Source organism: Hesperophylax consimilis, chromosome 1 (genome assembly GCF_061612785.1).
Source record: "Hesperophylax consimilis isolate HC1 chromosome 1, BYU_Hcon_1.0, whole genome shotgun sequence".
NCBI classification, from domain to species: Eukaryota; Metazoa; Arthropoda; class Insecta; order Trichoptera; family Limnephilidae; genus Hesperophylax; species Hesperophylax consimilis.
This window is the reverse complement of record NC_142836.1, coordinates 31,764,645-31,790,205: the sequence shown is the minus strand read 5'-3', so window position 1 is coordinate 31,790,205 and position 25,561 is coordinate 31,764,645. Positions and strand designations below refer to the sequence as shown.

At 33.1% G+C, this 25,561-nt stretch overlaps 1 protein-coding gene across 2 annotated transcripts in view; it reads left to right on the top strand.

Annotated features, from left to right (window-relative positions):
- The window catches only part of LOC149426647 (uncharacterized), a 51,517-nt gene extending 39,487 nt beyond the window's left edge, over positions 1-12,030 (top strand). For both annotated transcript variants that reach the window (XM_089637828.1, XM_089637833.1), the window contains exons 6-7: positions 10,118-10,577; positions 11,242-12,030. In XM_089637828.1, the coding sequence (XP_089493954.1) occupies positions 10,118-10,577; positions 11,242-11,342 (561 nt within the window). In that variant the 3' untranslated portion in view covers positions 11,343-12,030. The remainder of the gene's footprint in view (positions 1-10,117; positions 10,578-11,241) is intronic.
- The last annotated feature ends 13,531 nt before the right edge of the window (positions 12,031-25,561 follow it).

Below are 25,561 nucleotides of genomic sequence, written 5' to 3'. Positions count from 1 at the left end.
GAATATATTGTTTTATGGTTATATGCTATTTGTTTTTTTCAGGTCTTAAAATACTTCACTATCAATAATTTTGAAATTTTAGAAATGAGGAAACATGTTAATATAAAAGCAGATATAATTAACAAGAATTTTTTTATAAACTCTCTTTTAAATATTTTCCCACTCAACTGGTCTTTCCCGTCTAACGATATTGTAATTCCTAATTATTGTAAACCCAGCCTACTGTTACCCCTCCCCCTCCTTCCACTTCTTCTTTCCAAATTGCAATCTATATTTAATTTTTGACTTCGGTGTATACACAATAAAATGTAAACATTATATTTTTTCATTTATTGGACAATTTGCATAGCGCCGCTTTTGTGAGATATCACCTCAGGGGCGCTATATTGTAATAATCTACCTTTATATATAAATTTTTACTCTCCTGATGATGTTGTATACAGGGTGTCCGGAAACTCGTAGTACAAGCGGGAAACTGGTGAATCTACATCACATTTGGAGTCGATTTTGTAGTATATATTTTTTTATTTGAGCTTTCTTTATGGAGTAAATCGAGTTTGAAGTTGATTTTTTTTTTTTTTTTTTTTAATCAAATTCTTATAAATTATTACTGAAGATCAAAGTACCCAACTAATTAAAACTATTTGAAAGTAAAACAAATGAAGAAACTCGGATTTGAAGCATTATTTTGAAATCACCCTTCATTTAACCCGGTGTAATCATAAAATATTTCTGCTCTGCAGGGTTAAAACATCTGTTATTCAACCCTAAACACCAGAAAAAACTTTAACCCTAAAATAGCCAAAAAAAAATTTTTTTGTTTTTTTTTTTTTTTAAATGCTCAAATCAAAAAACTTTATGTTTTTTTGGGTTCCCCATGTGGTGTAGATTCTCCAGTTTCCCGCTTGTACTACGAGTTTCCAGACACCGTGTATATAATCTAACTTTAAACTTTATTAGATACAGTAAAAGTTGTAGGTAAAGAATTACCACCAGTTGGAGTAAAATTAACACCTTTTAATTAAACCGACTGCTAATCTCATCGCACAATTCCCCTCCTTTTATTCATAAACACTGGTACAATTAATAAATATGTAATAATCTATTATTTAAGTCAACTTTTTTATAACTATCTTTAATGGTGACAAACTAAACGATATTGATTCAACTTGTAGACATTGACGGTTGTAACACATATTTAAGCACTGCAAGTCTCCTATGAGCTAATTATATTAGGTATCTAAGATAACAGTTAATATCAGTTGTAGACATGTAGTCAATAATAGTGTTTCATTTGAAATAATCCATCACAAATACGTAAAATTTCATTTATTCAAACAACTGTCATTCTTATTATGCGTAAATTTAGCATGTTATTATTAATTAACTCCTTCCTGTTCCGTGTTTTAACAATATATATATACTCACCCTCTCTATGTGAATGTCCTAATATCTATCTATTAAATGTAACTGTTGTTAATATCACTTAAAATGGGCGAAGCCCAATGAAGTGCCGCCCGCAGGGCCTAGCAGAAAAAAAACCGCGGAGCGGGTTTTTAACTGCTAGTACCTTATATTGTATGTAATTGGCATTAAAATCGCTTGACAAACGGAGTCTAGAAGTGTTCGATTTCAAGCGAAAAACTGGTTTTTATTTATTTTGCAAATAATTTTATAAGAAAGCAAAAAAGTTAATCAAGTGAAACTGTCACAGATAATCTTAGCTAAAGTACTGTATTTTTAAAAAGTTAGTACCTTTATGCGTCCATACATTTCCATTGAAAAAATTTTTTTTTAGTAGTTTATATTTATATTTTTTACTAATAATAATAATAATCATTTATTGTCTTCTTTTTTTAGTAACATATAGAGATAATGATATCCTCACTGGGATCTCCCGTGCTGAGGAATTCATTTACATGTTATAATTTAACTATAAGAAATTAATATTACAACAAAGTAACATACGAATTTAATTATAAACATATATCATGTAGTATAGTTTTTTTTAATAATTTTAAAATAAGTAAGATAGTGTTGGATTGAGTAATTTATTTTTTTATTTGTATTCTACTCCAGCGAAACGATAGGAAAACCCTCAATTTATCTACAGCACATTTTTGGTATGCATAATGTACACCAATTCGTTGTAAAGATTAATCAGAATAGTGATAGATGAAGTACACAGCAAATGTTTACAGGTAGGTGTATAATAAGTAAAGTATATTTCAAGGTGAATAGTACTAAATGAGAATTGTGTTAATAATAAACAGCTCTTATGAGCGTGTATAACATCAACTTATACAACATAGAAGTTTAGAACATAATATATGTAAACAGTGTAAATTTTATATAAATTTTATCAATAAAATTATAAAAAAGATATATTTATATAATATAATAAGAAACTAACTAATAACATAAAGATATAAAGTAGTTGAGTAGCGCCCTTTGTGGCAGCTGGACGCGTCATGCCGTCTCCAACCGCTTTGTGTTTTTTTAGTATTTTCAAGGGAAACGAGGCAACATTCCTTTGAAGTTATTTTAAAAATCAGTGAATCAACATTTTAAATTAACTTACCAATTAGTAATCAGAACTTAATAGTAATGTGACTAGAATGCAGTGTTTCAAAAATGAATAATCGAAAATTGTGCTAAAAATATTCTAAATTCGCTGAAGTTGAACTTGGGACGAGAATCGGTAACTGTAGGTACGCCAGATGTTTTCAATGTTATTCTTGGAAACTCTGAAAGCCCTAACAAGTGCCCAAGGTGATGTATTATCCCTTCCGCCGCCTTTTATTTCGGAACAATGCACCACTAACATAATCACCAGAAACAAGTGTACAAGGATATGGACTTTCCGAACGTCACAGCGGTGCTCCCAAGGTTTGTTATCTATGTGAGGATACTGTGACAGCGCTTAATTAGCAGCAGACACATACCTGGACGGATGACAAACCTCGTGCTGGCACTGTTGGTGGCGCGGTGCACTCTTTCGCTGCAGTAGCTGGTCTAGTTTCCTCACCACCTGGGATTCTTGCTGCAGAGTCTCCATCCTCTACCTTCGTCGAATGTCACAGCGGTGCTGCCAAGGTCTGGAATCCATGAGAGGACATTGTGTCAGCGCTCTATTAGCAGCAGACACATACTTGGAAGGATGACGAACCTCGTGCTGGCACTGTTGGTGGACGCGGTGGACTCTGTCGCTGCAGCAGCTGGTCCAGTTTCCTCACCACCTAGGATTCTTGCAGCAGATTCTCCATCTCCGTGTCACCTGTTTCTGTACTTCATTTTATTTAACTAAATTTCAATTTGTAATATTTATATTTTTTTTTGTAATATCTGCATTAACTGTACAGCGCCCCTGAGGTGATATTTCGCAAAAGTGGCGCTATAAAAATCATCCAATAAATAAATAAATAAATAAGTATATATATGTAGATTACATGCTTAACGGTAGGAATATAATAGGTTAAATAAATATCTAGTTGAGGTGATGATTATGTATCACAAGACAAAAGAGCTAATTTCCTGAAATACCATAAATTTATGATATTACAGATTGTAAGGGTTTATATTGTTATTTAATCATAAATATATAAGACCGTGGGTAGAGATATTAATAATTTTTTCACCGATGTAGTAAAAATAAATAAATAATGATAGTGGTAACTATTTTAAGAGTAGGGTTTCCACACTGATTATTATAAAAGGGACATCGTATGTAATCCTAAATAATGTTATTATTTCTAAACACTTTTTATAACTATAAACTCGGCTTGCATAGAATATCATTTCTAGTGGGTTCTATTTTCGACACTTTGATATTTTTATCGGTTCGCTAAAATAATAATACGGTTTGAATAAGATTCACTGTTTAAATTATTGCCGTCAATATTTAAAGAATATTGATTTCACTGAACTGAAGCAAACAGAAATCCTCAAAACTTTGAATTCACTTTTGCCAAAACAATGTTTCATATTCCACCTTTCATAAACGTTTATTAGCCAATAAACTAAGAACCGCACAACCACCTGGAGCCAATAAGACTATGGAATACCGAATCGGGGTATGTTGTGAGGCCGAAAGTAATGGTGACAGGAATGAGGTGTGGAAGAGGAAGGTGAGGAAGTAGGTACCTGGCAATTCAGATCTGGTCTCCGAGCCATTTCAAGCAGTGTTTTGATTGTGAATGGTGGTCTTTCGCATCAGTTTGCAACGTTTTGCAAACGATAAATATTATTTCAAAAGAATGAATCGAAACATAACACAAATTGATCAAATGAATTCTACTTGCGCACGACGGGATTTGAGCCTGCGAGCTCTGCATTCGATGACCACGGTGATCATTCTTGAACTGCTCTACTTAATACACAGTATATTAATATGCAGAAGCTAGTAAAATCGAGTGGGTAAAAATGGGTGGTAAATTTTCTAAAAATCGCCCAGGTGAAATAATTCAGAATCAAAACGTTGCTTATAATGGATTTAGCCTTGTCTGGTGACGAGATCTGAATAGTCAGGTGTTTCATCTCTCCACTACCATCAGCGTCACAATGTACTCCAATTGGGCATGCCATAGTCCCACTGGCTCTGATTTGACTGATTATGTTTGTACATTACTGGAAAACTTTAAATGTAAAAAATATTGTACCAAATAAAAAAAAAAAATGTGATTAAGGAAAAGTAGGTATGAATCGCTGAAGTGCTTTTCTTTCATTTCTTAGCTTTTTTTCGTTTATGCAAGTGAAATCTTTAAAGATATTTCAAATTACAGTGGTTCTTAAAAAATATTTATTTTATATATTTTACACAGTAGTAGTACCTAATTTTAGCTTGAGAAATATAATAGTTATTAGATACGTTAAGTGCGTAATACTTCAAGTTTTACTTAGATATCCAAATACAGAAATTTATTAGAAGTCAGATTAGTTACTAAGTAATTAATCACTCTATCTACATATCAATCTTCATTTACCGATTCCGTGAAATTTGTCCCTTGTGTTGAAAATTTTCCATTGAAATAAATAAAAATACAGTGTGTGGCAAGCCTACGCACGACGGAAGTGAAACTTTTAGTATTCTTCTCTCTCTCTCTTTTCATTTCATTCTCTCTTTTTTTCTGTCTATTGACATATTTATAAGTAGCATGTGATAAAAAAAATTAAAAGTTATAAACATATGGGATTCGAACCCGATTCGGTCCTGCATAACGAGTGTCGAACGCTCTGCCTCTAGACCGCGAGGAGAGGTATCTCGCGCGACGAGAACCCCGTATACAACGTATAAAGTCATATCTGTCGTTTTTCAAAATATTTAATATTTTTAACAGTCTCATACCCTTATGGAGTCTGAATTTGAAAAACATTTCTAAATTTTGAAAAACTCACTTACGGCTGTGTTTTTTACTAAAAAAACTTGTCACTCACTCGTCTGCGAGGGTAATTAGTCGCGTTATCGGCCTTGATTAGTAATTTTAATGATTCAAAATAAAAATAATTAATCAAAATACCGAGCGACTCTACCGGCTCGATTTGTAAGCTATATTTCGACCAAAATATCATATAGCCAAAATATCTAAAAGTCGCAGCACGAGAGCATTTTATCACTTTTCCTCGTATTAAAAAAATCACAAAAAAAAAAATTAGTCAAAGCGGGGATCGAACCTCGGTTCTTCACGACGACAGTCGAGCGCTCTGTCTCTAGACCGCGAAGCTGAGTTTTGAAAGTGGTATATAATATTAGCTTGGCTCCTATAGCGAAATGATCACGGTTTCTTCGTAACGGTCATGAGTCAGTTTTACTCCGGTCCTCGAAAATGCATATGAGCTAAATTATGAGCCAACACTCATCGTGTGTGATGAGACTTTGGTTGGCTGGCTCGGCAGTCTCCTCTTGATATTCAGCGAATTCACCTAGTCAAGCCAAAAAACCGTTGCTCGGCTCCGGCCGTATGTGGCAAATCCCAGAGCCAATTATAAAGTAGCTTTTTGTGTGGCATCCAAAGTCGCTAAAAATGTGCTAAAAAAGTTGTTGTACCATTAATGCTGTCGTAACTCAGTTGGGTGATATTAAAATCATATTATTTTGTGGTAGCATTTATATATTTACCTACAGACTAGCTGAAGTCAGGGCCGGCCCTATACGGAGGCAATTGGAGCAGTCCACTCTGGGCGCCGAATTGTCAAGGCGCTGATAATACCTCACACCTAATAGTTCTAACATTTCGGCCTTAAGATTATTTTTCACGAAAACTGCGCTACGCAAAAATTCAAATCATCCGAATATTATTGATTACAGCGATCACCTACCTAGGCGCCTAGAGGTTTTGACAAGTGACAGGGCCGGCCCTGGCTGAAGTCCACGGCACACCACAATACGTCAATTAAGGCGTTGTTATATTGTACGTAGTTAAACTGTATACATGAAATCTAACTCGCTTGGCTCAGGGTCGGCCCTGGCTGATGTCCCCGGCATACCACAATACGTCACTTTAGGCGTTGTTATATTATACGTAGTTAAACAATATACATGAAATTTAACTAGCTTCTCTCAGGGCCAGCCCTGGGTGAAGTCCCCGGCACACCACAATACGTCACTTTAGGCGTTGTTATATTATACGTAGTTAAACTATATACATGAAATTGTTGAAACCTCTTTTCCCACCCTTAAAGCAGATTTTATATATTTCTTAACGAAATTTCGAACGCTTAAAGTTCACAATTAGAAGAAAATTACTATCTACATCTGATTTCAAAAAACCAAACAAAGTTTTCATTTTAGTTCATTGAAAGTTCTATTCAAGTTCTGTTATTATTTCAGTCCTGTGAGTGAAGCAACTAGTTCGTAATGATATAATAACAGAACATGCACAGAAGTAGAAAATTAACTTTGAAATTTGATGAATTGTTCAAATTATGTGAAACGACTCGTCCTTAGTCTTTCCCATCTAAATACTTACTTTGTAGACATGAGAGACATGGCCTGATATTTTCGTGATGAAACATCCAAGAAATAATATTTCTTGGAACTGATTTTTTATTGCATAAACACATCCGTTTTTCGGTGAGGATCAATTTTGCTTTAAGGCTTGGAATTAAATTAAATTTTCAAAATTGGTTAGAGGATGCAAATCATGCAATAATTAATAATAATAATCATGCAATAATTAAGGAACTAGGGTGAAAAATATTGTGGCTTAAATAAAATATATTCATTTAGATCATATATTTTATTATATATAATTGTACGTGGATTTTATAAATCGTCATTTAAAAACGTTTGAAACACCGTCTCATTAAAACACAACGCTGGGTTGGTACGACTGAACTGCAGATTCAGATCACAACCAGTCTACGTGAGCAATATATATACGGTTCACAAAATCTACATAAGGTTGTCATTTCGTGAAGAATTCTCCAAATTACAGGGAAAGATTTTCGAAGAATTGGGTTTTTTGCGGGTAGAACCTTTTTGTGGGGAAAATGCGGGTATTCTGAGCATTTCTTAAATATCCAACCATATTGAAAAATAATATTTACAATAATTGTGAAAACGCCCTATATTTCGCAGCAAATTTTCAAAAAAGTCAATTTTTTTATCGATGCTTTTTTTGCACTTTGATTCAATATAATAACATTAGTTACGAGATGCTAAAATTTTACCTAGTATCTTCGATATCAAAAGCAGGTAATCTTAAGAATAAAAAAGGTCTCGACTCCCATAAAAAATACAGCGCTGGTTGAAAAAAAACGTAGGCTTTTTGAGACTGGTCATCGGTGACGTCACGGGGACCGTCTATAGATTCGAAACGTTTTCGGGAGACCCAAAAAATTAAAACTTTGAAAATAAGTTTTACTATTAAAACTAATTATAACAGTAAATAATTTTAAATAAATTGATTTAAAAAAAATATAGGACTACAATTCCTCATTGGTAATCACCTCATTAATAAAATATAGGACTTAGATATAATTATTTCCACTTAATAAGATTCGTTACCATTACCCGATTTTAATATGTTTCACATCGATTCAGGTTTATATGTATTACATCCCCAACAAACAAACAACAGTTGTTACTTTAAAATTATGTTTAATTTAGTTAACATAAACTGGGGATTTCGCCCCTTACCCTAACACGATTGGGCGCACTGCTACCTAAATAATATAAAGCGATCCAATTTCAGTTTACGACAAGGGATAACTCGTTATTTTTAACGTGAGTAAGTACGTAAATTTTACATTTCTTAAAACAAGTACTTAAGTTCATGTAGGTATGCGTAATAATTGTCATCATTAACTCAAGATGGTACCTCTTTCTTTACTTCTTATGAAAACAGCTGTAATCGATTCTGATAAAAAAATGTTTTTGAATTATTATTTTTCAATACATGTATTTTTTTATAAAAATATACAATAGTTATTACATATCGGTAAACAATGATAATAGTTTTTCCACGCCATAAAGATACAAAGAATTTGTTTTTGGTGAGGGAATTAAGCTCAATATTAATTGAAGTTCAAATAATACAATCATACAAGTAAAATAATAATTAAATAATAATAACAATAAAATAAAGAAGAAAAACTCAAGATTTATCGAAACTAAAAAATGAATTTTAAAAATTTATGGCAATAACAATAATACAATCATACAAGTAAGAAAATAATAATAACAATAAAATAAGCAAGAAAAACACAACATTTATCGAAACAAGAACAGGAATTTTAAAAATTAATGGCAATAACGGACTCTTATGGTACTTTAAATAATTTTTCAATTTACGCTGAAATTCATGAATATTTTCGATAGTTTTTATGTGTTGTTAAAGTAGATTATTACTCGACAGGGGTGGGAAATTAAAAAAAAAATATTGTTCAATTTTGGGATTTTGATGTTATTCAGATATCTTGCTGAAATATATAAAATTGTAAGATGTTTATCTGTTTTGCTTTAAAAATTGTAGAACAGAATTGAATTAAAAATAATTATGGATGGAAGTTTTTATATTTACTAGAGAATAGCAGTGGCGTACTGAGTTTAAAATGATGATATACCTAACAATATTACAATTTTAAAATTATTTATTTAAAATAAAAATTTTCGTACAAAAATATGCATAATTTCATCACAAAATAGCGTAATATTACCCTTGAAGTATTCCTGCGATTATGAAGAGAACTAGCTCGAAAGTCTAACCAATCTCTGTAAATGACTTTATTATATTTATGTTCATTATTTCCTCAAAATAAAATAATTCATCTGTGGAAAGAAATAAACTAACATTGTTTAGGTTATTCAAACTTTTACTAAAAATATTATTTTCTCCGTCATTATCGGGCTACAATATCTACATAACCGTTTTAGATAGACTAGTTATTATAATAAACCAGAAAAATCTGAGAAAAATATTTAACTAGCTTATTATATTCCTCTTCAAATCTTTGATATCGGAATCAATCCCGGAAATAAAATAACGGTCCAATCTGATGAATCTACTGATAAATCTGATAATCGTACACACTTATTTAAAAGCACAAAGAAGGAAGCTTTCACAGTTCTCGGAGTGGCAACATTACAAAGTTGCCGGGAAACTGGTAGCTGGGACGGGACGGGTCTCTACTAGATACTAGCTACTAGAGTATAAGTACCTACATTAAGCTTTCAGTGTAAAAGCTTCTTCTTTACATTCGCCGGGAACTTGATTATGGCCATAAATTATTGCTTTTCAAGTGAAGAATATATTATTGCGAAACTTTCAGCAACTACTTTAACTTTTGAGCTTTTATTAGTAAATCACTTAACTTGTAAAATCGAAGGTTATCAGATGATTTATCAATGAAATATAAACATCAACTACATAATTATGTAATGTCATAAAATGCTCTTAATGTAATCATTTCTGAACCTTTTCCAATTTATTTTCTCCTTTTCTACCTCACTTTTTTCAACATAATAATGTCTCCAAATACGTGGAGGAATAGTAAATTATAACAAAATGAAATCTTTTTTTTTATATATCTCTATTGATTCTGGTAGATTTTTTCAAGGAAATTACCTTTGAGTGGATGGAGAGTAAAAAACAATAATGGTATTCTTTTCTTATCTCAGATAAATGCCACAAGTTTGGAACACATTCCCAGTGAGTCAACGTCCTACAAGCGCAGTCCGAAGGCATCAGAAAACTCAATTCCACAGTACTCTACTAACGGTACATCGAGCGGAGACCAAGTCAATAATACGTCGACTGCTAAACACAGAGGAGCCAACAATGATCCCTATTCACAACCCATTGGTAACTCTACGGGTGACAACGGTGAAGGGTCGTGGGACGGAGTTTCGGGAGCGTATTCGAAGCAGGTGTCAAAGGCGGACGTGGTGGTGAAGAAGAAGAGTGTATCTACCCTGGTGCTAGGGGTGCAGCAGGAGTTCCTGCAGCAGGGGGCGCTGAAGTTGACCTGCAAGGCCACCCTATTCAGCCTGTATAGCGCGCAGGCAGAACTGCTGCTGACTGCTGAGAGGCCGCAGACGGCGCAAGTGTTGGTGCTTGCTACGGGACACACGCACAGTCGTTAGTATTCTTGTTTATTTTATTTCAACTCCACACACAAGGCCGTGAGGTTTCTCTTAAGCCATTGACCTTTCCTCAGGACTTATTCCATCTTTATGGATACTTACTGTCTGGAGAATCTTCTTTACTGAGGATCGAGTTAACTTAAGACTTTGAAGTCTTTAGAAAATGTAAAAGTCAGGATATATTTTTACTGTAAATTATATTGCGAGATGAAAAAAAAAGCGTTGCAGCGGAGCAATAAGCATTCCGAGATCAAAGTTTGCAATTTCTTAGAAGCACATACAAACATAAGTTCTGCTGAAAATATAAGATTAATTATCGTAAATCATTGAGTGTTATTAATTTAATTTAATTTAATTTAAATTAATTTTAATCAAAATTAATTTCCAAACAACGCTGTGTCATGTATTTTTTTTTAGTATTACAAGAAACTATTTTTTTATCAATATTTCAAAAAAACATCAGAATGGGGATTTGATTGCACCACTGATAAAAATGTAAAAAACATACATAGATAGTAGGTAAATTAGAAAGAGATACAGAAAATGCGGTGGTATTGAATTTTAATTTGACGTATTCAACTATATTAACTAAAAGTATAATAAATTATTACATTGTTATTTTATTTCATCCCTATTTACTTAAGTTTTATTACTTCCAGGAAGCCATCTCCCCAGCGGCAGTTACGCAGTTACTCTCATCTCGATTGTTTTCGCAAGGATTTGGATGCGAAAACAATTCGGACAGTGGTCAATAATATGAACTATCTCTTAACTATTCCATCCGAGGAAGAATGTTTGTTTGCATGTATATTGTATAATATTGGGCAAATAGAAATGAGACACTTTGAAAAGGATGATTATAATTGTTACTTGTTAAGAAGCATTTCTGAAATTTAATTTTCTTAAGATTAAGACTTCTGTTTAAAAAAATTAAAACACACTGTACATAAACAACACGAGAGGCAAGCACACAATTTTATCATACATTATTATGCAAAATTAAATTGTCTTTGAAAGTATTTATCGAAGTAGAATCTCTGCAAAATGCAAAAGCTGAAACTGAAAATTTGTTTAATATAATGAAGAAATAATGTTGACTATGAAAATGGAATCAAATGTCAGTGAAAAAGTGAATTGTTAGAAATGGAAACATATAATGGTAAGCGAGATAAAATCATCAAGTTCGAATCGAGTGCTCAAGGATAAGACATATAGGTACATTTTAACTCGTATAATATATTTTCTTTATTTTTTAGATACATTTTTCCACTCAATAACCTTATTCTAATATGAACTTGGATTATTCCAGAAGATTTAAACGGTATTTAGAGTTCCACCGTCTTTTCTATTTGAGCCATTAAATAGAGAATAATTCTATTTTATTTTAGTCATTGGTTTGAGCACTCATTATTAATTTACTATACATGTTTCCCTTATTTCCCTATGGTATCGTACAATAGAATTTAATTAAAATTTCAAAAGTCTTGAGTATTATTTATTATGATAAGTGTCGTACCAATAAATGGATAGTGTTTGATTAAATATATAAAGTGTTTTATTTTTAGATTCCTGTACTCTAATTTAACTTTATATTATCAGAAATAACCTAATTTAATTAAAAGGACTTGAAAAGCAGAATATTTCTACCAGGGGTGCAGCGAGGTAAGTGGGTGACTTTGTTTTCCTCGACCCTGCGACGTTTTAAGTGAAGCAGGCAATAGGTAAACATATTATGAGAGCCTCCACCGCACCCCCACCGCCACCCCTTCCTCCACAACCACACCAGACAGTTGGGAATGGATATTTTCCAGACCGCAACTGTTACCGAATGAACCAACATAATCTGAGCACAAAGTATGTAGCGCAGAGAACGAACAGAGAGAAAATATTCAAAAGGTATTTTTAAAAGAATGATAAAAATTAAATTGTAAAAATATTAGGTAGACAAAAGAGCCAGCCGCTTGGCTGTCAATTAAATTTCTGTTGACTGTTGATATAAGCAAAATTTTTAATAAGGTGACACATTACACTAAATGATGGCTATCATGGCTTGGTCTATTTCGTCTCTCGCCATACACTACCAATGAGAATATATGGCGAGCAATACGCTGAAATCGGTCAAGCCACGAAAACATAGAAAATATGAAAATATATACGCTTATAGTGTGGCCTGTCTTAGGCTTTATGCAAAATTACTCGTTTAATAATGAACGGAATGATGTGGTAAATAATTAATTTCGCTAAATTACACAAATATAATTAGTGACTTATAAACGAACGGAGCTGTTGAGAATTGAAATAATTCGTTTACGCGAAGGGTAATCCGTTCGAGCCAGTGATTTGTTCACCCAACAAGTTGTGAATACTAACCTCAATAACTCCCATTTTAGTGCCAGGTCTGTATTTCAATTTAACATATTAATATTTTTACGTATCCATATGACGTTTGATGTTGCGGAATGTCAAATACCTCAATTGATGGCAGTATATTATATATCAATAACTCTACCGACGGTTTTGATGCGATATAATAATAATGATAAGAATTTATTCCAGAATGTATGAATGTAGTGCAATGCAATACATTCCATATTTGAAATAATATACATGATTAGCGTAAGAAAAATAATAATAATACATGGGTGATTCCGATAGGCACAAAAAGCGGAATTTAAGTGAAAAAAGATAAAATATAAACACAAAAATGAGTGTAAGCAGCCGTATATGGAGGATATTTGCACATCTCCCGTCTCCAGAGGGCCAACAGAGGGGACTCCATCCAGGCAACCATAGCAGAGATGATTTTGTTACTTGATTGGCGTAGTCTGCGCCATAAGCATCCCATGTGATGGCGGAGAAGCGCTCTGAAAGAGTGTACTCGTCCCTTCAGGAACATTTCCGTGGCGCTGCAGTATCTCGGTAGGCGGAATAGTTGGCGATAAGCATTATTGTAAGCGACTTTTAGCTTATGCCATTGGGATGCAGTGTAATCCACCTACAGTTCCGACGTGTACAGCGAAGTGCAAATGGGTTGAAAACAAAGATATTAGAAGAACGAGATGTGCTACGCGCAGTTCGTACTGAGTGGAATTGTACAAATACATAGAACAGATTTCTGTGCGTACACGTCCCGATACCGTTCAAAGTACCCTAATTAGGTAGTACTCCGGCTACGGTCCGGCGGCCAACATAGCATATCTCGTTCTTCTAATATCTTTGGTTGAAAAGTATCTTGTTTTAGTGTCATAAAGTACATGCAGACTGCCAATATATATTATACTCGTAGTTATTATTTCAATTTGGCATTGTCAAATTATTAGTCTTCTTAACTTTTACGTAGCCGTCTGACGTCAATTCGCAGGCAAATGCTCCAATATTGGAGCATATTTCGATTTACATTACCAATATCGGTCTGCTTATAAATAGTGTGACCGTGTTAGCTATATATATAAGCTATATATATATACCTAACCTATCCTAACGTGTTGCCTATACGTGTTAGCCATATATATACCTAACCTAACCTAACACGGTCACACTGACGAATTGACGTCAGACGGCTACGTAAAAGTTAAGAAAACTAATAATTTGACAATGCCAAATTGAAAGAATAACTACGAGTATAATATATATTGGCAGTCTGCATGTACTTTTTGATACTAAAAAGGGAATTAATTTGTTCATGAGGTGATTAAAACTTGTTCATGGGGTGGTTAAAAATATGAATTTGTTCATAGTTTTAACTAATAACTTTTGTTCATCCAAGTTGGAACGGAATCAATTAATCGTGCCTCAATCGTATTTGGATTACGATACGACATTTTTTCTCTAAGAGTTTAGTTAGTTAACCTCCAATCATTAATTAGCCTGTTATTTTCCAAAAATTCGTGCATATTTACAGCTTATCTGACACCTTGGAGGCTTCGCTAAAAGCAGCCGCTTTTTTACCGACTGTCGGAATCATATTTTGACCGTGCTTGCGAACATCGCTAACTGACCATAGATGATGGAATCAACATCGTATTGCAATGGGGCTTTAGAGATCGGTATAAAATCATGTGTAGCTACGCCTATGGATCCAACATTGTAAAGATATCGATTTCACTGTGCTAGACCCCATGGTGCAGAGAGATAGATACTTGGACAGACCGCCCTCCTTTTTCACAGAATCAAGAAGGTTTATAAAGTATTGTGGGGCTTCAACCCAGAAGTGGCTCCCAAATTCAACTGTTTGGGTGTATTTGAGATGTGTACAGGGTTGCAGCTGGTTACTATTGAAGAATCTGTTTAAGACGACCAGTTTTTTGGAAGAGGGTTCCTAGAGTTCCTAGGGTTCCTAGGGTTCTCTATTATTTGCCCGCTATAGACAGAACTTAGGAGATTTGTTTATTAGTAGTTCTGCGAAAAGTAGAACTCGCATCCAACAAATATATGTATAATTTTTTACCAATTTTCTTATTTTATGTGAAAACTGCACAAGAGTCCCCAAACTGTTCCCAACCTTCTGGAACCAGTGAGACTATTGCATTGCATTTCAGACAACATTCTATGAATGTTGTCTGAAAGTAGTGGGAAGGGAAGAGCAAAGTGGGGGAATACCTGGCTATTCAAATCTGGTCACCAAACACGGCTAAGGCCATTTCAATTCTGAATGGTGTGTTCTTCACAAGGGCGATACTTAGGGTATCTTTCAATCTCGAATCATAAGATTTGTAAGTAGGTACTTAAATACCTACCTACTTAATTATAAACTAGCAAATTGGCTGTACCCCGACACTCTTTGCACAGATAGATAAATAATAGCGCGTGTTGCTTTTACTTCTGACAGATGGCGCTGTTTTAAAAATAAATGATGTTTGTCTAACAGATGGCTCTGTTTTTAATTTAAAAAAAAAACATTTTTTTGTTTTTACCAGTCACAGGTGATATCCCATATAAGGTATATAAAAACGCACTCGTATTTGAATTTTACGTTGTGTCTAAATTTCAAAGCAATCGGTGTAGAATTTCGGAGATTTAAGATTTTAAACAAATGAACTTTTACATTATTATTAATTTATAATATAAATAATTTCAAAAGTGGAATTATACAGTGTGTCCAAAGTAACAACGAAAATTATTTTTCACACATTCTTCAGGCGGATAGGTGCCCGAGAATCGTAGAAAATGTATGTTAAATACATTGGTATCTATGTGACATAATATTGAAAATATTAGTGAAAAATAAAATCCAAATAAAGACGTCGATTTCACATATGAAAGGGGATTTTTTACTGAACCATAGTCAAAGTAAGGCATGATCGAATAATAAAGTGGATACTGCAGATAATCGAAGCGGAAACAAAACACACACAAAAATTAAGGGACATATGAAAAGTCAAACGGTCGAGTTAATATAGGAAATCACTACGGTCGGTCAATTGAAATTGGAAAATTGAGAAGCTCCAATGAGAATTGAACCTTAACCTGCATTATTGTTCCCATTTGAGGAAGAAAGACGTTCACCTTTTCTTCTTCCGGTCATTTTTCGCTTGGCCACCCGTTCAACCAACCCCTTCACCGCCCGCGACTAGTCCACCCTACACTGTGGAATCGAGTTGGGTTCATTTCAAAGAATTGATCTCAAAAAGTAATCCAAAACTTCTATCGCTTTCTCGATTTACCGCAAAAAAAAATTTTCTTGTCAGACGTTTCCTACGATGATTATTAGAAAAAAGATGCTATATTTAAAGTTGTTTTTATCGGTTGAAATTGAAAATATGTTAGCCAATGTTTTGGACTGCGTTACTATCTAAGGACGGGTTGATGAAGAATTATGGTTTGAAGTTGAATCAATGACAAAAACTGCAGAAAATAGCATTTGTGGAAAAATCATCATTCGAACGTTCAGAAATGCAAGACATGGGTTCGAACTTTAAAATGTTTTCTCAAGATCTACATAGCTAAATGGACTCAAACTTTAAATACGCACTGAGATTTGTGGTCCAAATAGACTGAAATTTTGGATACGTAGGTACTGAGAATTATGGTCTTGGCACTCGTTTTCTCAGCCGAATGGACTCAAATTTTAAATTCGCTCTAAGATTTATGGTCTGAAATTGAATCAATTGTATAATCTGCAGAAAATAGCATTTGTAGAAAAATCATCATTCTTACTGGCACAAATGTATGACTAAGGTTCGAAATATAAAAACCGTTTTTTCTGGATCTACACAGCCGAATAGACTGATATTTTGGATAATTATTGAGAATTAAGGTCTGAAGTTGAATCAATGACAAAATCTGTAGAAAATTGATATAAAGAAAAATAATCATTCTTACGGGCACAAATGCAAGACTTGGGTTCGAAATTTAATGGCCATTTTCTCAGGATCCAAAGCCGAATAGACTGATATTTTGGAAACTTACTGAGAATATTGGTCTATAGTTGAATCAATTGCATAATCTGGAGAAACTAGCATCTTTGGATCTACAGAGCCGAATAGACTGACATTTTGGATAAATACTGAAAATTATGGTCAAAGTTAAATCAATGACAAAATCTGCAGAAAATTGCTATTGTGGAAAAATCATCATTTCGAACTTCAAACGCCATTTTTTCTGGTTCTATTGTACCAAACGGGCTGAAATTTAGGATTCGTCATAAGAATCATGGTCCAAAACGAAATCAGTCTTAATATCTGCTAAAATTTATATTTTAAGAAAAATCATCGTTCCTACGGGCATTGTTTTCAAACTTGGGTTCGAACTTGAAACGCCGTTTTTTCTGAGACTATTGTATCAAACGGGCTTAAATTTAGGATTCGTCATAAGAATCATGGTCCAAAACAAAATCCGTCTTGAAATCTGCAAAAAGTCTTATTTTTAGAAAAATCATCATTCCTACGGGCTTTGTTTTCAGACTTGGGTTCGAACTTGAAACGTCATTTTATCTGGTTCTATTGTACAAAACAGGCCGAAATTAAGGATTCGTCATAAGAATCATGGTCCAAAACGAAATCAGTCTTAACATCTGCTAAAATTGATATTTATAGAAAATTCATCATTCTTATGTGCGCTATTTTCAGACTTGGGTTCGAAATTTGGAAGCCATTGTTTCAGGCTCTATGGTACCAAACGGGATGAAATTAAGGAATCGTCATAAGAATCATGGTCCAAAACAAAATCAGTCTTAAAATCTGCAAAAAGTCTTATTTTTAGAAAAATCATCATTCCTACGGGCATTGTTTTCAGACTTGGGTTCGAACTTGAAACGCCATTTTTTCTCTGGTTTTATTGTACCAAACGCCATTTTTCTGGTTTTATTGTACCAAACGGGATGAAATTTATGAAAAGTAAGAAGAATAATGGTCCAAAATGAAATCTGCCAGAAAATCCGCGTTAAATTAATTTTTAGATAATTCATCATTTCTACGGGCACTGTTTTCAGACTTGGGTTCGAACAGTAAACGACATTTGTTTAAGCTCTATGATACCAAACGGGCTTAAATTAAGGAATCGTCATGAGAAAAGTGGTCCAAAACGAAAACAGTCTTAAAATCTGCAAAAAGTTGTATTTTTAGAAAATTTATCATACTTATGTGCGCAATTTTCAGACTTCGGTTCGAACTTTGGAAGCCATTTTTTCAGGCTCTATGGTACCAAACGGCAAAAATTTAGGAATCGTCATAAAAATCATGGTCCAAAACGAAATCAGTCTTAAAATCTGCAAAAAGTCTTATTTTTAGAAAAATCATCATTCCTACGGGCATTGTTTTCAGACTTGGGTTCGAACTTGAAACGCAATTTTTTCTGGTTCTATTGTATCAAACGGGCTTTAATTTAGGATTCGTCATAAGAATCATGGTCCAAAACGAAATCAGTCTTAATATCTGCTAAAATTTATATTTTAAGAAAAATCATCGTTCCTACGGGCATTGTTTTCAAACTTGGGTTCGAACTTGAAACGCCGTTTTTTCTGAGACTATTGTATCAAACGGGCTTAAATTTAGGATTCGTCATAAGAATCATGGTCCAAAACAAAATCCGTCTTGAAATCTGCAAAAAGTCTTATTTTTAGAAAAATCATCATTCCTACGGGCTTTGTTTTCAGACTTGGGTTCGAACTTGAAACGTCATTTTATCTGGTTCTATTGTACAAAACAGGCCGAAATTAAGGATTCGTCATAAGAATCATGGTCCAAAACGAAATCAGTCTTAACATCTGCTAAAATTGATATTTATAGAAAATTCATCATTCTTTTGTGAGCTATTTTCAGACTTGGGTTCGAAATTTGGAAGCCATTGTTTCAGGCTCTATGGTACCAAACGGGATGAAATTAAGGAATCGTCATAAGAATCATGGTCCAAAACAAAATCAGTCTTAAAATCTGCAAAAAGTCTTATTTTTAGAAAAATCATCATTCCTACGGGCATTGTTTTCAGACTTGGGTTCGAACTTGAAACGCCATTTTTTCTCTGGTTTTATTGTACCAAACGCCATTTTTCTGGTTTTATTGTACCAAACGGGATGAAATTTATGAAAAGTAAGAAGAATAATGGTCCAAAATGAAATCTGCCAGAAAATCCGCGTTAAATTAATTTTATATCAAACGGGCTTAAATTTAGGATTTGTCATAAGAATCATGGTCCAAAACAAAATCCGTCTTGAAATCTGCAAAAAGTCTTATTTTTAGAAAAATCATCATTCCTACGGGCTTTGTTTTCAGACTTGGGTTCGAACTTGAAACGTCATTTTATCTAGTTCTATTGTACAAAACAGGCCGAAATTAAGGATTCGTCATAAGAATCATGGTCCAAAACGAAATCAGTCTTAACATCTGCTAAAATTGATATTTATAGAAAATTCATCATTCTTATGTGCGCTATTTTCAGACTTGGGTTCGAAATTTGGAAGCCATTTTTTCAGGCTCTATGGTACCAAATGGGCTGAAATTTAGGAATCGTCAAAAGAATCATGGTCCAAAACAAAATCAGTCTAAATCAGCAAAAAGTCTTATTTTTAGAAAAATCATCACTCCTACGGGCATTGTTTTCAGAATTGGGTTCGAACTTGAAACGCCCTTTTTTCTGGATCTATTGTACCAAACAGGCAGAAAATTAAGGATTCGTCATAAGAATCATGGTCCAAAACGAAATCAGTCTTAATATCAGCCAAAAGTGTTATTTTTAGAAAAATCATCATTCCTACGGGCATTGTTTTCAGAATTGGGTTCGAACTTGAAACGCCCTTTTTTCTGGTTCTTTTGTACAAAACAGGCTGAAATTTAGGATTCGTCATAAGAATCATGGTCCAAAACGAAATCAGTCTGAATAACTGCTTAGATTGATAATTATAGAAAATTCATCATTCTTATGTGGGCTATTTTCAGCCTTGGGTTCGAAATTTGGAAGCCATTTTTTCAGGCTCTATGGTACCAAACGGGCTAAAAATTAGGAATCGTCATTAGAATCATGGTCCAAAACAAAATCAGACTTAAAATCTGCAAAAAGTCTTATTTTTAGAAAAATCATCATTCCTACGGGCATTGTTTTCAGACTTGGGTTTTTTTTTTTTTTTTTTAATTTTTTTATTTTTTTTATTTATTAAATTTAATATAATTACATTTAATACAATATAAGATATGGGTAGTCCCACAAAGCTGTGACAATCAGCTTGTCTGTAGGTTCTACCATTTAATGTTATAACATAATACACATTAGCTTAAGTTTAAATATTAATACCAAATATAATGTTTAGGATAGATAAACGTTTTGTTCATTTATTAACCACTTTTTTGTCAGTTTAGGGCAGGGTTCCTCATTATTTTTCAAGTTAAAGTTTTTGTTAAATTTGTTATAAATCACAGGTATCAAATAGTCAAGTGTTCTGCTACCATACTTATTTGATATTAGTGGAATTTTTAGGCCTTTTTTTTCAGTAAATCTTGTTTTGTGACTATGCACCAATGGCTTTTTGTACGCATTTTCTCCCGCATTATCCATAATTATAATAAACCAGAGAAGCCCTTTAATTGGGAGTAGGCCCTCAGAGCCATACAGTAATTTTAAGTTGTTTCTTTGTTTGTAAATGCTAGGTTTAACAATTTTTTTAATTATAGCAGTTTGTAGATTTTGAATGAATTTAATATTAATATTACTCGAGTGTCCCCAAGTTCGAATTCCATATCTAAGTATTGATTCGACCATAGAATGATATATAAGTTTGAGAGTACATCGAGGCAATACAAATTTTAATTTATAAAAATTACACGCTAAACATCGGAGCTGGTTACAAATTTTGATCACACTTTTGTCCCATTTAAAGTTATTGTCTACGATTATGCCAAGGTAAGTATATTCGTTTGCAAAATCAATTTTTTCACAGCAGCAGATATTATCCATTTTTTTATGTATATAATCAAAATTATGTGCAGTTATTTTAGGTAAGTTCCACATTTTCAAGCTCGGTGATCTTATATACATGCATTTAGTTTTTTTGACATTAATAATTAATCCTACATCATGAGACCATTTAAGTAGTTCGTTAAAGTCAATTTGTAATTCTTGAATAGCTATTTCAGGGTTTTCATTAGAGACAACTAGTGCAGTATCATCAGCAAAAATAAATCTACGGGCTATTTTAAAAAGTTTAGACATGGCAATTACATATATAATGTATAATTTTGGTCCTAAAATTGACCCTTGTGGCACCCCTGATTTAATAAATCTAAAATTACTCATTACATTCAAAATCTTTACATACATTTTTCTATTTGTTAAATAGTTTTTGAAAAATGATAGGAGTTTACCACGGATTCCTATGATTTCGAGTACCTTGATTAATTGTGTATGGCTGAGTGTATCGAAAGCTTTTGAGAAATCAATAAATAATACTAGTACATGTTTTTTTGAGTTAAGCTCTGAATTTATATAATTGGAAAATTTTTCGAGCAGTTTATCACAGCTTTTTTGTTTTTGGAAGCCATACTGACATTCATCAATAATGCCCCAATTATTTAAATATTTATCCAAATTTATAGATATATATTTTTCTAATATTTTTTCTAATGCGGGTAATAAGGAAATAGGCCTATAATTATTTGTTACGGTGTGATCTCCATTTTTAAAAATGGGCCTTATGATGCTGCATTTTAGTTCAGCTGGAATGTGACTTGTGTCAATAATTCTGTTAATTAGGTGAGTAATTATAGGACTAAATAATTTAACATGTTTTTTTAGATCATACATGCGAATTAGATCCACGCCCGGTGTCTTTGAATTTTTCATTCTTCCGATAATGCATTCAGTTTGTTCTGTATTAGCTCTTGGTAGGTACATTGAATGTTGCAAATGTTCTTGCTTCAACTCAGACGCCCGAACATTGCATTCGTGCAATAACTGATTTACGCCGTCGTCAAAGAATTTTGCAAAGTTTTCTGCCACCACATCCGCAGTTTGGGAATTTAAGAAATATTTAGATATGACTTCATCACAATCTGATTTATTTTTCCTACCCAATACTTGATTTACTTCATTCCATGTTTTTTTAATGTCCTTGAAACAATGTTTAAATTTGTTAATATAGTATTTTTTTTTGTGTTTAATATTTTTTTATTTAGTTTATTTCTGTATTTCTTGAATTCGATTTCATATATTTTATTGTTAGGCGTGTTTTTCCATTTCCTCCATAATGTATCACGTAGTTGTATATTTTCAATGAGATTATAATTTATCCAGCCCTTTTGGTTATTACGCTGTTTATTTGTATTTGATTTTGTTTCAGTACTTTTTTCGTAAATATATTTGAATTTCGATTTAATTTCTTCATAAATTAAGTTAGGTTCCGTTATGTTTAGTGTTTCATTCCAATCAGTGATTTCAATAAGTAGGTCGACTTTTTTTTCCGATATTACAGTATATTTCGTATGGTGCGATTTATTGGTGGTACCTGCCTCATAGGTAGAGAAACGCATCGTTGTTGCAATAAGGTAGTGATCCGCTATTATAGTTTCACATACACATGAGCTGATTTCATTTGTCTCTCTCTCTCTTACATAGATATGGTCTAGACATGTAGCCGTTACATAGTTAGTCAGTATGGCTTCACGGGTAACGTCATTAATACATTTTAAAAATCCAAATTTAGCCATAATGTTTTCATATTGCATTACAATTGGTTCCTGATAATTTAATAAGTTTATGTTCGTATCCCCAAGTACCATAACGGATTCTTTAATTTCAATATTTCCCAATATTACATCTAGCTCTTCGAGAAATATTTTTTTATTTGAATTAGGTGGTCTGTATATTGCCAATATATGTAGACGTTTATGTTTTTTGACAGAAATAGTTCCGTAGACACATTCAAATTTAGTTGGCATTATGTTAATTTGTTCAAACGTTAGGTGATCTTTCACATATAAAATAATCCCGCCTCCCGATTTGTTTTTTCGACAAAAGTAATGAGAAGTAAAACCCAATATTTTGTATAGATGTATGTCATTTTCATTAATCGACGTTTCACAAAGCGTGATTATATCAATATTACTTAGAGAGCTAGAGATAACGACAAGAAACGTATCCCAATATTTTGATAAGGATCGAATATTTAAGTTGATTGCAGTTAAATTATTATTTCCCGAAACATGTTTTTTGATAATCCAGTTCTCAAAACTTTGTGTGCGTTCATAAGCGATTTCAGAGGTGTCAAAATCTACGTTCAAATCACCCATATTGAATAATATTTTAATAGGCGGCAATAGTATTTAAACAAGTGTGAGGATTTATCAAGGCAAATAAATTGAATAAATATTTTTACGGAAGTAAACATTACCAATATATTCCTAGTTAGATTTTTGCTTTGTTCAGTAAGTTTTTGGTTAAATAATTGACAACAATAAATATTTTTTCTACATGTATGGGTATACCTAGGATAAACTAACAAACAAATATACATTTCCAAACTCCCGTGTTAACACTATAGATACCGGACAATAAATTAGAATATAATATATTCAAAGAAGAAAAAAATATCAAAGATATGAGATACTCATATTTCGGAAGTAAAAGATATACATTATTGTGCTTATCAGAAGAAGATGTTAAGTATTTAAATAAAGTTTTGGTTAGAAGCATTGATTTTTTAGAATAATAATACATATAAACATACCTAATCATAGTTTATGCGACTTTTTTGTTTTTTAGAATTATAATACATACCTAATCATAGTCTATACGACTTTGAGCGATATGCATCATCTTTTTGTAGTAAGAACAATTAGTATTATTAGCTTTGTGATTGGTATTTAGGGTCATCTTGAATAAGGTGTTCTGATGTGCACAGTTACTACATTTTTCTTCAGTGTTTTTGTTAGGGCATTCCTTCCATTCGTGATCTTTTGCGCAATGTAAACACGTCGCACGTTTGTCCTTATTAAAACATTTTAATGCAGTGTGACCAAATTTGAGACAATGGTAGCATTGCGTCAAGGGGCTGGCATCTTCCACTCGTACTCTGCTAAAACCAATGTTAATTTTTTCCTTTTCCATGAGGTATGGACCTTACTGCTCCGCTGGTTTCAAATATATAATTAGTGAGTCCATTTTGGTTTTTTGGTTTAAACATTTTTATTAGTTTAATCGTGTTTTTAGTATCGCTATTCATGATATCTTTTATTCCATCGTTTTGTGTTTTTATTGCCTCAATTATGTCCTCTTCAGTTAAATCTACTTGAAGATTTCTTATGAATATTTTTGGATTTTTCTTTCTTAATTCCTCTGCAACCATGTTTTTTTTAAGGGTTTTATTGATTTCATCTGTCAATTTCTCTGCATGTTCTTTTGAAGGACAAGATATAATTAATTTATTTTGCGAGGCTTTTCGTATTCCGTTCACTGCGATACCCAAGTTTGCTATTTTAATTTTCTTTACGATTTGTTCTTTAATAGCATCCGATGTCATGTTCGAATCTTCACCTTTGATGATCAATGAGAATTTGGATTCCGGGATTACTTTGAGACAACTTGCGTATGTTTTTTTTTCAAAATTGCTCGTATTCTCGATTTTTTTTTCTAATTTTTCAATTAGTTTTGACTGGAGACAAACAATCTCGTTTTGAAAAGATATTTTTTCCTGAGTCCATTTTTCTTCTAATAGTTTTATATTTAATTCCAGATTATTGAAGTGAAACTTCTTTAGGCGCGTAATGGATTTTCGGGGACGGAGTAAAACCGAGTCAGGATCGACACGAAAATGCGGGTACCCCCACCACCGCTCACCGTTCACTGTCCCTCTCTCACCATATGCGCTTGTTGAGGTGGGGGAGCCGCTCACGAACGTTCTCTCTCTTCTCTTCTTTCCTCTCTCTCAGACACCAGCGAACTGCGCCACGCCAAGCATCAGCTGCTTGGTTAGTATACTGCGTCGTGAGTGTAATACGAGTGAAATACGTAATTGATTGTGGTTCATACGGTTTGGTACAGAATTTCAGTGTTAAAAATGAGTAGTGACGAGATAGAGGTGATGAACACATCATTGTCATTGTAATTTCTTTGTAATTTTTAATTGTAATATTGTTATTTATGTAATATTGTATACTTGTGAATAAATTGAAAATTTTTGGAACTATACATTAATCGAACGTCATTCATCTATAAGAAAATATTAGAAAAAGCAAATCCATGCTTCGTCGTTGAATTATTTAACCTCTAATTTTCAAACTAACCTAAGAGAGAAAATAGAGATGATGAAATGAAAATAGAGAGAGAGGAATACTAGAAGTTTCACTTCTGTCTTGCGTAGGCTTGACACACCCACTTTTTTTTTTTAGCTTTCGAATCCTTTACCGTAGAAATATTTGAAATTTCTAATTTTATGTTTTCTATTATCGACAGCACGTCCATAATGGGTTAAGCTTGTGACCGCCTCGCGGAACACCTCGCTCCCGGCAAAAATTAGATAAATGTGACAATTCTCTAATAATGTATTGTCTTTCTATA